At 48.7% G+C, this 14,350-nt stretch overlaps 2 protein-coding genes across 3 annotated transcripts; both read right to left on the reverse strand.

Annotated features, from left to right (window-relative positions):
• Positions 1 to 2,713: 2,713 nt before the first annotated feature.
• Positions 2,714 to 4,574, reverse strand: LOC100822824 (hydroxycinnamoyltransferase 2). 2 transcript variants are annotated; one of them, XM_024455517.1, is made up of 3 exons: positions 4,503 to 4,574; positions 4,075 to 4,451; positions 2,714 to 3,992 (listed from the first exon to the last, which is right to left on the reverse strand). In XM_024455517.1, the coding sequence occupies exons 1-3, from the start codon at positions 4,516 to 4,518 to the stop codon at positions 3,033 to 3,035; spliced, it is 1,353 nt and encodes a 450-aa protein (XP_024311285.1). In that variant the 5' UTR covers positions 4,519 to 4,574; the 3' UTR covers positions 2,714 to 3,032. The 2 variants fall into 2 exon arrangements, with proteins under 2 accessions (XP_024311285.1, XP_003581632.1); XM_003581584.4 differs by having other exon boundaries at positions 4,075 to 4,574.
• Positions 4,575 to 9,561: 4,987 nt separating this feature from the next.
• Positions 9,562 to 12,266, reverse strand: LOC100829255. Its single transcript, XM_003580463.4, has 7 exons — positions 12,095 to 12,266; positions 11,785 to 11,937; positions 11,390 to 11,472; positions 11,032 to 11,190; positions 10,366 to 10,476; positions 10,187 to 10,253; positions 9,562 to 10,098 (listed from the first exon to the last, which is right to left on the reverse strand). The coding sequence occupies exons 2-7, from the start codon at positions 11,924 to 11,926 to the stop codon at positions 9,830 to 9,832; spliced, it is 831 nt and encodes a 276-aa protein (XP_003580511.1). The 5' UTR covers positions 11,927 to 11,937; positions 12,095 to 12,266; the 3' UTR covers positions 9,562 to 9,829.
• Between the last annotated feature and the right edge of the window lie 2,084 nt (positions 12,267 to 14,350).

Here is a 14,350-nt window from a genome sequence, read left to right on the forward strand (position 1 = left end):
TGTTTTCTGTGAAATTTTCCTGCGAGCACATACGAAAATCATGTGTTCGGTGAAATGACCCCAAAATATGATCTCCACGAGTTATAGCTATATAATTAGCATTTCCAGAGAAATTATATACCAGCTTAATTATACGTGATGTATATAGCACGCTAGCTAGCTAAGTACCCATGCATTCCCCCTGCACAGGTCTGAAAAACCTGCCCATTATATAGATTCCTCAGTACAAATATTATAAAACCTGAAGCTGGTTCCATAATTTATTCCATCAATCACGTACCAGATCACATACATTATTATTACGCTAATTAAGTGTTGACATATAGCTTGTGACGTGTGTCATGTGAACATACTACATACGAGACAGTACAGGTCAGCGGTAGAGCGGAGCAGGCAGCGTACGTTTTTTAAACCCATCGATAATCGAGCTCAGAGACATTGTGTTTTCTCTTTTGCGCAGGGCAAAGGACGGTGGATGAACGTGCTGGTACGTAGGAGCAGTACGTATAATATATGCAAACTGTTTTTCCCCGTGGAAATTAAGCACTACACCGCACAGCAGATTATTAGTATTCTGGGAGGAGATACATACAGAGAGTCGTCTATACGTTTGAAAAATGCAAGGCTTGCACGATCATTTTTAAGATCGATCTTATCTTCAACCAACAACTTAACTAACGATCGATTTGAAGTCACTTGCGGACGCCATCGGTATTTTTTTTTTGTTGGAAAGAAAACTTCATTAACTGTTGAAAGTAGGACAATCCTTTGTTACAGCTTTCAGAATCTCATCCGGACACTTTCGGATCCAAAATCCCGTCCGACTGTTAACTCTAGCAAAATTTGTCGGGGGTGACTAACGTTATTTTGACTTCTTCTAATCTTGCACATCGTGATCGGCTGTTCATCCAGCAGTCTCTGGATCTCACGAACACGCATTGCATGCATGGGACGATCTGTCGTGAGACTTAGCACAGATCATCGCTAGGGCCTCCGTACAGTCGAATTCAAGGACAATAACCTTGTCAGTCCACCCAACCACCGCTCGCAGACCGTCTTCACAGGCCACCAGCTTAGCTTCGAGAGCATCCACGCAGCTCCTGAGGTTTCTGCAGGCAGAGAAAACGATCCCCACATCGTGATCGCGAAGCACCACGCCAACCCCAGCAACACCATCAAACAGAGAAAAAGATCCATCCACGTTCAGCTTGATAGAGTGAGCATCCGGTGGTTCCCATCCAAGGGTCATGGCAGCTTTTTTTCCGGCCTTGCGGTTGATGCGCCTTGCAGTTGGTATCATACGCACACACCTGTTTTCCTTTCGCAACATCGACAGCAGGATGCTGCTTAACCAGCAGCAGAGAGTCCCAAGTAGTTAAAAAGGAACTGTTTAGAGGCCTCCACCGGAACCGGATTCTTGTCATGTGTAATGTCATTATGGACGTGCCAGATGCGCCAAAGCAGCATGAGCAGCATTGCAGTCTTAATCTTGTCCCGTTGAGCAACAAGATGGAGAATTCACCCACGCCCATCCGCACCCAGGACAGCGAACCAAGGCATGAAAAGAGTCTTCGTCCTAGACACCACAGACCTGGCAAGTGCGGACCTTCTTCGTCTTCCGTTTAAAGTAGGACGCCATCGGTATTTGACTCACGCTATTCACGGTTGCGCCCGTACGCACGACGAAGGTTGGGCGTGGCAAGATAGACGCACACTGAATGAAGCTGCTGCTCAGCTGACAACAAATCCACGAATCCTCGGTGATTGTGTGTTCGTCGCCAGCACGTCGCCCTAGCTTCGTATCGGCTCTGACCAACTTAATTTGAGGGTTAAATTAAGAATGGTTTGTGGGCGTAGCCCTTTTTCCGGCCGGTGTCCAGTCCTACCGAAGCTTACACAGCTTGCGTGTCATGTAAGTAGTACTACTCACGATTAGATATTAAATTAGTGTGTGCTGGGTGTGTTACTTGTATAAACCCTTCCAGTTTCAACCACAGAGATTATCTCACCATTAGAAACCTACTCCAGCCTTCACTAGCTAGCTAGCTAACTACCTATTCCGGCGCTTGGCTAATATAATTAACTTTTTTTTTGTCCACATACGCTATAGCATTGGTCGATTTTTTGCCTCCTGAGAAGAAGCATGCATGCAGTACCTTTTGACCTGCGTAGAGATTAACTAGCTCGAAAAGGAACCGTTAAAAAACAAAAAGAAAAAATATTATTTTTGTCCCTCAACTTGTCAGAAAGTTCGCTTTTCGTCCCTCAAAAAAATTTCGTACTTTTTTCGTCTCTTAATTTTCAAAACCGAACACTTTTAGTCCTTCGGTCCATCCAAAATGGTTTTTCCTAGCCACGTGTCTTGTTTTCGTATAGTTTTTTCACTTATTTTTTTCAATCAAGATATGGATGATGCAGATGGAGGAGAAGTACAACCAGTGCCTGGACGAGATCCAGAGCATGACAACGACAAATTTCAACAGCTTCGGCGGTCACAAGATTAAGTGCAGACCGGACACGTGGCTAGACAAACCGCTTCGGATAGCCTTAAGGACTAAAAGTGTCCAGTTTTGAAAGTTGAGGGATGAAAAAAATACGAATTGTTTTTGAGGAAAGAGAAATGAACTTTCCGACAAGTTGAGGGACGAAAAAAATACTTTTTTCAAAAATAAACTGAGTCCATGATTGTTGATGAAGTTGCATACAAAGTTCAGGAGGATTTAAAGTCTTTTTTTGTGGGCTAATTGTAACACCGTGTAGTATTGGGCTGGAGACTAGCCAGAGCACTGCTCCCCTTGTTTCATCATCATTCTGCTAGCTAGCCCCAGGTGATACAAGATCTCGCGTGCCCTTCTATGTACACACAACTTTACATCACAAAGTGAGTGAAATCATGCACTACCACGGAGATCAGAATACACACAGTACGTACGCTTACAAGCACACGTACGTAGACGATGAAACCGTAAACCACACATGGGAAATTTACGTGCCTTACATGCATGCATATATGTCCATCGACCAATGCAAAATCACCCAAATATGCGGCGGCCGTCGGGCGCTCTGAACACCGTGGGCTCCTGCTCCATGGCCCTCACCAGCTCCGGCGCCGCGTGCACGTACACCACCCAGTCCCCTGACCCGGCGCGCGCGCTGGGCATCGGCATCACGTACCCGGCGCCCCCGGGCCACGGGAAGTGGTACGACGCGAACGCGGGCCGGCCCGTCCCGAAGTCCACTTCCCCGACCGGAAGCCTCATCCCCGACGACACCACGCAGACCATCGAATCCGACTCCCCGGCCCCCAGGTAGGCCCTGGCCACCGTGGGCTCGGGCCGATGGGCCTCCACCCACTCCACGAGCCCGCGGAAGCGCTCCCCGCTCGCCGCCTCGGACACCCACCCGTGCACGTCGGCCGCCACGTCGGCGAGCGCCATGCCACGTAGGTCGCCGGCGCCGAGGATCCCGTAGGGGATGGTCAGCACGTTCCCGAAGTAGGCACCCATGGCGCCGTCCGGGCGCAGGCGGGAGCGCCCGTCCACGACCACGCCCATGCTGACGCGGCACGACGGGCGGCGGTCTGACGTGTCCGCAGCCATGGCGTAGAGCTGCCAGAGGTGGGCCGTGAACGCCTCGAGCTTCGTGCGCCCGGGCCCCGCCGCGGCCTGCAGCGCCGCCACGTCGGCCGCGGACACGTGGTAGATGCGGTTGAAAGCCTCCGTGGCCGCCGCAGGAGCTGCCGACGTGGATGGCGGCGGCACGCGGCTGACGGGGACGAAGAGGCGGTCGGCCAGCGTGTCCACGCTGCTGCTAATGCCGTTCCTCGGAGCGAGGAATGAGCGGTCGAAGGATGGAGCCGGCGAGACGGAGCTGCTTCCGCCACGGGCTGCGTTGGCCCATGCCACGAGGAACATGTTGAAGGAGTAGGCGTCGCAGACCCGGTGGTCGAACACGCAGCCCACCACGGCGCCCCCGCACTTGAACTTCGTGAACTTCATACATTCCGAAACAATGATTTATCAGGTGTTCGATCAGTGTGTTATGTACTCCGAGATTCTAGTTAAACTAATTTACCTGCACGCTCATGACCCCGGACTTCTTGGCGGGCACCAGCTTGTCCGCGCTCTCGTCCGGCATGGATAGCCGGACCTGCCTCAGCTCGGCGCCGGCGGCGGTGGCCTCCGTGAAGTCGACGCCGCGGCCGCTGCAGAGCAGCTCCGGCTCGCCGGCGGCGGTGGCAACGACCTCGCCGGCCAGCGGGTAGTACGGCACCAGCACCTTGGCCAGCGCCGCCTTCAGGGCCAACGCCGAGGGGACATCGTCGTCGTTGCCGTTGCCGGAGGCGTAGCAGAAGAAGACGCCGACGTCGATGGGGGGCAGGAGGAGGTCGAGGTTGGAGAGCGGCAGCCGGTGCTCCTGCAGCGGCAGCGCCGGGGCCACGGTCCACGTGGACGCCACGGCAGTCGTGATGATCACCTCGGCGTCCACGTGGCATTTCGTGGCATCGTAGTGCACCATGGTGGCTTGGTGGGAATATATGCTTTGTGTGTGCTGCAGATGTGTGCTTAGTTTGAGTGAGTGATGGATGGATGAATGGGTGGGTATTTATTGGGCCGGGTGAGGTTAAGAAGAGACGTACGCTCAGAGCTTAGTTAGTTGGCTCACTGCGTGTGACACACATGTCAAAGCTAACTCAAATTAAGAAAACCGACTCGTACCATCTTGAGAATGATTTTATTCTCACCTGCAAATTACAAGGCTGTCATATCTTATACTAAAATATTCCTATGCATACTCTCGCATCAGTATTAGTTATTTAGTTGGTTCGGTCAGTAGGAAGAAACTTTGTAAGATGAGACGAGGCATGCATGGCTAGCTGGGGAGTGCCAGGAAAATGTATCGAAGACTTGGTTCATAATTGCGGAAAAGAGAATCCACAACCCGTGAATCCCTGCCTATACAAAATCTGTATGCGTGCAATCATCGCCACATGTACAGATGATACCACTCCTACAAAACATATCACGGGTGACGGCTCATCAGTGACGTGCGTAACGAGCCCGTCACTGATGGAGGTCATCAGTGACGAGCGGGAAAAACCCGTCACCGATGAGGGGTCATCAATGACGGACGCACAAAATCCGTCACTGATGACCCCTCATCAGTGACGGGCGCATCACAAAAACGCACATCAGTGGCGGGCTTTACATCTGTGCCTGCCACTGATGACCACTTGTGCGGCTTGGGCCCAACCCATTTGCGGCCCAAACTGTCCATCCTATATAACAACTCCCCAAACCCTAACTTCATTCCCCTCCTTCTCTCAGCCGCTTCTCTCCCTTCTCTTCTCTCCACTGGCCCAAGCGCCCCTCCTCCCCCTTCTCTTCTCTCCACTGGCCCGAGCGCCCTCCCCCCTTCTCTTCTCCACTGGCCGCGAGCTCCCTCTCCCCCTGGCGAACTCCCTCCTCTCCCTCGTCTCACCTGACCGACGGCGCCCAAGCTCCCTCCTCTCCCTCGTCTCTCCTCCCCCGCCATCCTACATCATGCCGGCCATGGATCCGAGGAGGGCACGGCCGGATCCGCCTCCCTGCGCCATGGATCTGAGGAGAGCACCACCGGCCGCCACACCACCTCTCGCGGTAAGTTCTCTCTTCCTCTCTCCTTCTCTCTAACTTTCCCTCTCTAACTCTCTCCCTCGCAGGTGTCGTGGTGGCCATCTCCGCCGGATCCGGCTCCCCTGACCAGGCGAGCCACTGGTTCCCCCTCCTCTCTCGGTTAGTCTCTCCCTCTCTCTGATTTCTCTCTCCCTCTAACTCGCTTTCTATTTGGTTTACTCTGAGAGGAGGAGCTCATCGGAGAGGAGAGGGGACGAGAGGAGAGGAGGAGGAGCTGCTCGTCGTTAGAGAGGAGAGGAGGAGCTCGTCATCGTCGGATCTGTTTTAGTTTTAGGTTCATTTTCATTAGTTTGGATCTGCTTCTGTGATTTTTTTGACCGTATGAATTCTCATTCCGGAGACGGGAACGGATGCTTTTTTCATTCTATGAATTCTTGTTCCGGTTGGCGATTGGAACGAGGTGCCTGCGAAAGTGGGTGCTTTTTTTTTAAATCGTGAAAATGTTTTTAGTGTCGGTCGTGGTGTTGTTGCCCGCCACTGATGTCTTAGACATCAGTAACGGGGCAGGCTGCCCGTTACTGATGATACCCACATTAGTGACAGGAAGTTAGTGACGGGCCCCCGGCCCGTTACTGATGTACCTTTTCGTCCGTTACTGATGTAGATTTCTGTAGTAGTGTACAGACCCTTTTGAGGCCGTTCTTGACTTTGACCTCGTTGCCGTGAGCGTTGCCTATGCATTACCCAATGGAGCACCGGCATAGATCCTTGTCGTCCCCTCAGGGTTTCTTGCCATGCTATCGTGCGTGCATGTTGGTGAGATCTGGTGTCATTTTCTTCGGATCGATTCAATGGTTCGACAACGACGACTACAACTTTGGGACCTTGTTCCTTAGGGGCACGTGCACGAGGAATTCCCATCCGTAATTGGCAAGATCGGTCGGCTCTGGTAGGGGAATGACGACAACAACGCTCCATTGGCTTGTTCTGGTGGCGGCAATGGTCATTCAGTGATCCGGTGATCTTGATATAATTTTTATTTGAGATGTTTGTTTAGAACAACCATCTAGCTGCGCCATTCGCATCTTGATATTTGTCCAAATCTCTGGTGACAAAACATTAGAGACCGAACCTGCATAAGTTGGACTAACCTTATAGATTTTACTAAGCCGCCCACCCCTAGCGGTTGAGAACTTGATAGCTTTGAACGCGCGGGACACACCCCATGTAAGACCCGTTGTCAAACCATTGAATTATCGCCGAACCGATGAGGAAGATGGTCAAAATCACGAAATTACGAGTCGTGAGATCCACAAACTCCATAGAGTAGACTATGATAGCCACTTCAGAACGGGGATGGAGCAGGGGGACCATTAATCCGCACGTCGTCGCCTCCACCGTCAGGACGCCGCCGCCAAGGATACACAAAACCTTACGAGAAAGGTACTAAGACGACGGGCAGATGTTGATTCGTGGTTCCCCTCACCTCCAGATGCCCGATAGGCTATCGGAGGCGAGGGGAACAGACGAATATCGAGGCGGTGATTTTTCCTCCAGCGGCTAGTTTTTTTATTTATTTGAGATGGTTTGTATTTCTCGTGAACCCTTATGTTAGATCCGTGTTCTTTTCGGAAAAACAAAACTAATCAATTGTAGATCCACGAGAAGGGCAATGTTTTATAATAGTGTGGCTATATTTCGGGCGCATGCTAATCTCAATAGACACCTGAGTTGTTGGATTAAGATTTGGGTGCCATTCCCACTCTCATATCCCACTTCTGCCGTTGGATTAAAATCCGACGGCCAACTCGTCGACCAATCTCTAATTGGAAAATGGCAACTTCCCCGTAGCAAAACCATTTTATAAGAACATCTAACTTAATGTTTTTGTTTCGTCTGTTTGGAAATTTACAAATTGATCCAGCTTGTACTCACCATATCAGACTTTCGGTGGTGCGACTTCGCACTGGAGGAACCGTTTGCCTCCTCATGCAGCATGCAGAGGATTCTGCGGTTACGCTCTTTTGACACATTTCATAGGCAGTAGATGGGCAATCCATCGAAGTGCCTCCTACGATAATGAGTGATTTTGCTCTATCCGCATTCCACCAATCCTCAACCGAATCGTATAATATCCATAGAAGAGGCTTGAATGACATTCCAACTTCGAAGGGTTGCCCAAACATATTTGGTGAAGGTGCAATCCTTGCAAAGGTGTGTGACGGTTTCCAGATAAAAATTGCACAGCTTACATATTGTGTCGTGGTCACAACCTCTCGCTTCCAAATTCTCAGCCGTAAGAATCTTACTACGAAGAATGAATCAAGAGAAGAACTTGCATTGGCCCGCATAAGCCCTCCAATTTGTTTTCAGCACCAAAGCGATTATAAAACAGGTTAAACCGAACCTTATACGTAGATGATGCCGTGTAGTCGCCACCCTCAGCCATCTCCAACTAATTGCATCACGAACACCCGAGTTAAGCCCACCGTGTACTACAATATTCGCCAAAAAGTCAAACTGACGCAACTGTGTACTACAATATACTACCTGCTGATGTTCGGTGCTGATGTCGGACATAGCACTAATCCAGTTATCGTCGTGAAGCTCTTTCAAGACTCTTCTGTTCTTCACAGCGGCCGTCCCGCCGTCTGCCCGCCTGTCCGCGAGGACAAAATGGTTTGTTGCGTTTACCTTATTTTAATTTAAAGAAATCGGACAAAACTCAGTCGCGACGGATCTCCAAGCCAGCACCGTCAGAATGTTCCATTCCAGCAGGCCGTGCGTCGGAAGCTCGACGTGCGGACACCTGTGTCTAGCTCATAGACTCAAACCAAAAGCTTAAATTGGCTGCTTGGCAGCCCGTTTTCCTCATCTTTTTTGTACATAAATTCGACCTGCATGAAACACATGATCTCCGTGGTATTTCACTCACTTGTGATGTAACGTTGTGTAAGTACGTAGAAGGGAACGAGAGATGTTGGTATCATCTGCCATCTGGGGCTAGTAGAATGATGATGAAACAAGGGAAGAAGTGGCCTAGCATCCGGCCCGATATTACTCCGAACTTCACTGTCGGGTGACGTTATATATTTGTATTGTACTATTGGGTGACAGCATGGGTGGTTGGCCGTTCTCCTTCTTTTTGTGCATAAATTCGGGTTGCAAGAAACGCATTCTTGTACATAAGAAATTTAAGAATAAAAAATTATCCAATCATCATAATCTAACATCTTTGTATAATCCCACATGTTTGCTAGTCTTCAGTTGCTTCAAAACAAAATTGGGGGTTCGATTGGTTTTTACGAGTGACGAGATATGGGACCGAGACAGAGGCAAGGTCGCATTCAAGGCTGGGGCAGTGACAATGAACAGAGGAGACGATTCTAACAGTCTACTAGGGATTTAGGGGTTAGGATTGGGCTGTATAGGAGAGCGGATTGACTCATTGACGGCAGAGAGGGAGCCAGGGAGGGGTGTATTCTGGGTCAAAATTGACGGAAACCAGAAACAATTTTAAGTGAACTTACTAATAGCCAGACCCATGATCTAATGAAATTACCAAATGAGTAACACACTCTTAATAGCACCTTGCAGAATTATCACGCCAGAGAACCCACAACCTGAGCCTAGTGACAGACGGCAATGGTTACAGGGGGTGCAAGACAGACGCAACAGCTGAACTTTGTTTCGTTTCTATATGAAATGGAACCGGGCGAGGAGCCTATCTTTCTAAAAAAAAAAACAGACGGCAATGGTCACTTTCACCGACGCTAGTACCAAAATGACGTCTACCTCATGACAAAGACACCGATATCAAACCAGCAAAGATCACACAAATGGCAAACCAGCAAAGATCACACAATGCACTTCACGGATGATAAAAAAAAATTAAGTGCTGAGAATAAGGCAATATTTCAACTTCTCAATCAAAAACAGACCGATCAAACAGGCAAACAGCACCATCAGCAGTCAATTTATTTGTTGTTAAGCAGAATTTGTCACCGAAGCCAAAAGACTACAGGGTACATGTCTTGAAAGAGTTCATACAGAACAGACTGGTCAGGACAGACCACAATCTTTCACGTGAGACCCACAATTGTTCTGTAAATTTCAACGGATGAACTAGAAAACTGAAAATGCAGCTACTCTCCAGCTCGAGGCCAATGAAGAAAGACCGATCCTTCAGACAGAAACTCATACCTATTCTGTAGTTATGCTGTAACACCAGTCTCCACTTTCCTTTTGCGAGCCCACCTTGGGCTAACCTCAATAAGCCGGTGAGGCATGAGCTGCTTCTCCTTTCGGGTGAGCTTTTTGTAGTTGCTAACTCTGAGTTTAGCAATCTTTGCTTCTTCCTCAGCCGTAGCTTCTCTAACTACCACCGTCAGTCTGCACCTAGGTCTCACCATGACACCACACCTCCCTTTGGCATGGTAAGACAACCTCTTAAGATAAAGCCCTTTTCCCACAAAGGCCTCTTCTGCAGTGTCAAGGATAAGGGAGATAAAATGCATAAGATTGAATTTATTTCAGAGACGGGAGTAATGTGTGGTTTGTTGCAATCTTACCCACAATAAGTTTCTCAGCATCCAATCCATGGTTGTGAGCTGCATTGGCACGAGCAGAATGAATCACCTACAGCGATTGGTAGGAAGAAACTCTCAGGAAAGATACCAATGGTTATCTGGAGCTATCACGGGAAATGGTACAGATACTTGAGCAGGTAAGATTTTGTTAATTACTGAACCTGGTACAAAGTTTTTGCAGCCCTTTTAACTGTCACTTGCAGCTGCAAAAGGGCGTCTTCCACACGCATTCCTCGAACTAGCTTGGCTACCAGATTCACCTTCTTGGGGCTCTAAAATAGCCAGAAAGATTAAGATGAGTTAGAGAAATGAATATCTCTTCATGGTACTAGTTAAAGATTGTGAGCAGTACACCAGTTCATGAAGTCTGCTGGACTGCCTTGATCTCTCTACATGCTCACCATTCCAGTGAAGTAAGATAAGCAAATGTTTCCAGCCAAATATAAAATAAATTCAGCGATGAATAAAGGTACAAACACTTTTCAAATTGATGCTAAAAGGCAAGCACAGCTTATACTGAAAACCGACATGCATACACTGAAAGCGTTTTTTTACTCACTAACAATGTGATTTGCTATGCAACATTGCAAAACTCAGGAACACATATTTAACAATGACAAGTGACGTGCATCAAACAGACTAATGCATGATATTCTACATGCTGAGCTCTAGTTTGAGACATATCAAGCATGTAAACACTTTCACGGAACTAGATGTATTTTGACAAAACCACACCTTAAAGAGAAGTTTTCAGAAACTGCATACATATCCCTACTCAAACATTTTAGGATAATTGGAGGAATATAACAAATACTGAGCTGTTGTACCTGCTTGATATCCTTCTTTATGGCTTGGACTTTCAGTCGCTTAACCACTGCTCCCTTTTTGTCAGGCTCTCCTGCATCCCCCAGTGGAGGTGTCAAAGGAGAAGAAACGGGAACCATAGCATCATCTGCAGCAAGTAAGTTCCTTGTGGTTGATATTCCCTACAATGAAATACCAATTCCCGATTGTAAACGGAAAAAAATCAAAATCCCTGCTTACGAAAGCATTTTTCAAAATATGATCGATGTCTGTTAGTTGCAAAGGAATTTCAGTTATCATGAAAACTCCAAAGGTCAACCAGCAGCCCTACTTAAACAGTGGTGGATACAAAACTGAAGCAGAACAGGGAAAGTGCATTACAGCATTGCGGATCAGCTGATGAAAGTTCGCTGGAATCCCCCTGGAGGTAGAATTGTGTGTCCTCAACAAATTTGTGTATTGGCCTACATGGTTAGAAATAACTACTGTTAGAAAGCTATCAGAATATCAAGAATAAAACACCATCACTAAACTTGGTACTAAAAAGGATGGTTCTAAACATAAGCACGTGAACATCATGTCATCCAGTATCAGACCTCACCAAAAGATGGTTACAACCAAAGCAACAAGGACCATAGTACCAGCATTGTGTGCGTTTGTGTGCTGCATAAATTACATAAATTGTAGCAAAGCTGTCTACCTGTATTCAGAACATGTTACGCCAGTGCATATCAATACGGTAATGAAATGGAGATTAGGGACAATCAGGCACACACCCAAGCGAAATGGAGCATTCGCGCAGCTGCTCGTGCTGCTGCTATATCTCGCTGCGAACACACGGCAATCCGGTTTCTCCGCCGCCGCCGCGCCGAGCCGGCGAAGAACGGCACGAACGCCCGCCGCCCGCCAGCCTACCATGGCCCAGGAATCTGCGAGATGACTCCACCCATCACATAAACCGCCCGAGAAATTCAACGGTAGTGGATCTAGATAGTGTGCCAAGTGTGCACCGGCACACCCGGAATTTGTGAATGATGAAGGTTCAGTTTGGGACCAAATAATCACTGGATGAACAAAACCTCGTACCTCAGGAAACAACTTCCGAGATTGCGGACGGGGTGGAGCAGCAGGGAAGCGACGAGGTTGAACGGGAACGGCGATGGCGGCGGCGGCGACGCGCGGGGCTCTGGGGGCGGACGGCGGAGGCGCTAAGCTACGGGCTCCACGGGCTACGGCCCGGCGGCAGCTGCAAAGCCGCACGCACTGGGCCTTGTGGTCACCAACAGGACCACTAGATGGGCCGTCATGATGTTGGGTTGGCTTGTTCGACAAAGACCACTGCACGTACTTCACGGTTCCTTTTTTTTTGCGACGAGTACTTCACTATTCTAAAAAAAAAGTACTTTACGGTTCCATTTTTCTCCGAGCAGCTTGTTACTTCCTCTAAAAAGAAAGCTTGTTATGCGTGTGTCACTGGACAACCCGATGATGAAATTAAACGCTGATATTCTTTCCAACATTTTCATAAGAAAAAGAAAAAGGTCAGGCAATTACTTAAGCCGTTGGACGGGTATGGGCCATGAATGCATGGGGCTAGCAAGGTGGTTGTTGGTGCACCTAACGTCTTGCCTCAGCGGCAGCGTGCCAGTAGACTGTGCAACTTAGCATTCCTTCTGCGCGTTGTCCTAAACATGGTGCCCATTCGATGTTCCCCACTGAGGTTGGAGCTGGAGTTGCACCTTCTAGGGTTGCTAGTACTACATTCCTTTCATAATTCTTGTCTCACGTTTGCAAAAAAAATGGAACGGAAGGACTAGTTATGTCTAACTAAGCAGAGCAATACGCACGGCACTACTAGTTGATTTAAATGGAATCCGACGTTAGGAAAAATCCATGGCGTGCCACATCACATGATACTCGAAATTAAGAAAGGGGTACCATTGGGGCATTGGGTCATGCACACCTACAGAGACCATACACCAAGATGCCGTAATTTATACATATAAGTCCTTGCAGGAGCTCTCTCTGCATAGAGTAAATAATTTGGTGGCGTATAGCGACGTACGTGATATTTGACATCGCAGCTTTTGGAATTTAGGTGCAGGCTTCACGGCATTTCCGTCAAGGGCAACGATCGAGTAGTAAAACCTTCCCTACTCTGCTGGAGCCACGGCCCACGGCCCTCACGGAGCTAGCGGTACAACGAAAAGCAAGAATTAATTTCCGATAGTAGTGCATTGCTTGGTCCCGGCCGGTCAATTGGACAATTCAACGGAAGCTTACAATACTGTTTCTCTGCAATGTTAGAAGACTGTGCGTGTCTCTGTGCAAAGTGCAGTGGTTATTTCCCTGCAGTGTTAGAACTTAGAAGGCTGTCCGTGCATGTGTAAAGTGTAGTGGTTATTTCTCTGCAGCGTTAGAGGACTGTCCGGTCTGTCCCTGTGCAAACCTCGAAACTGGCAACCATGTACGTACACGCTGGTAGTTCATTCGTTCACCGGTCCCAAGTTTTCAACCCCGGCCTCGTGAGTGTACAAAAGAAGCAGAAGCACGGCTTCACGGAATGGGCTAAGACTTGAAACCTTTTCTGGACCTCCCTAATCGCAATGCATGCAGAGCTTAAATTTGGTCTTGAGATCACGATGTGTGCGTCGCTGAATTGTTGGGGCTACTCCCAAGTCCTGAGAATCGGCACAAGTGTGGTGTGGGTGAGCCGATCCGAGCGTCATGATGTTTCGGTCAATTTTCGGATGAAATCGCGAAGACGACAGAGACGGGGGGCTGTCTATTCGGGTGTAGTTGCCAGTCCCCGTCGACGGATGTGATTCAAAGGGTGATCATCCATTTCTTGCCCTTTTTACCAGGTGAAACCAAAGGGGTCAACCCAAGTCCGAACTACCGGTACTTGATCCGAGTTTCCTACGCCCGAAAAGGCAAAACCTTTCGCTGTGTCGTGGGCTCATTCCCCATCTGCCAAGCGTCATCATGCAGAGAAAGGAGGCAGAAATTACTGTGCCACCAGCTTTAGCTTGCCTGCATCCATCGATCCGTGCCTAAGTCCATATTTCTTCGGCGGATCAACAAGATTTCAAGGTCCGTCCGACATTCCCCGTGGATGCACGTTACAAAACCGTACGCCGTCGAGTGCCACCGTGACAATGGGATGCGTGGGTCGTTGTCAATTGTACTCGGAAGAGATATGAACTGTTTGAGGGTGATGGTTACCCTTATTAGTATGGTGAGTGTGACAAGTGAACCAAGTGAGTGAGCCTTTTGTGCTGCTTGTTACTTGGTGGAGTGAGCTACCGAACCTCCTCCGATCGAGGTCTCGGTTGAAGGAGT

Source organism: Brachypodium distachyon, chromosome 5, assembly GCF_000005505.3.
Source record: "Brachypodium distachyon strain Bd21 chromosome 5, Brachypodium_distachyon_v3.0, whole genome shotgun sequence".
Taxonomy (NCBI): domain Eukaryota; kingdom Viridiplantae; phylum Streptophyta; class Magnoliopsida; order Poales; family Poaceae; genus Brachypodium; species Brachypodium distachyon.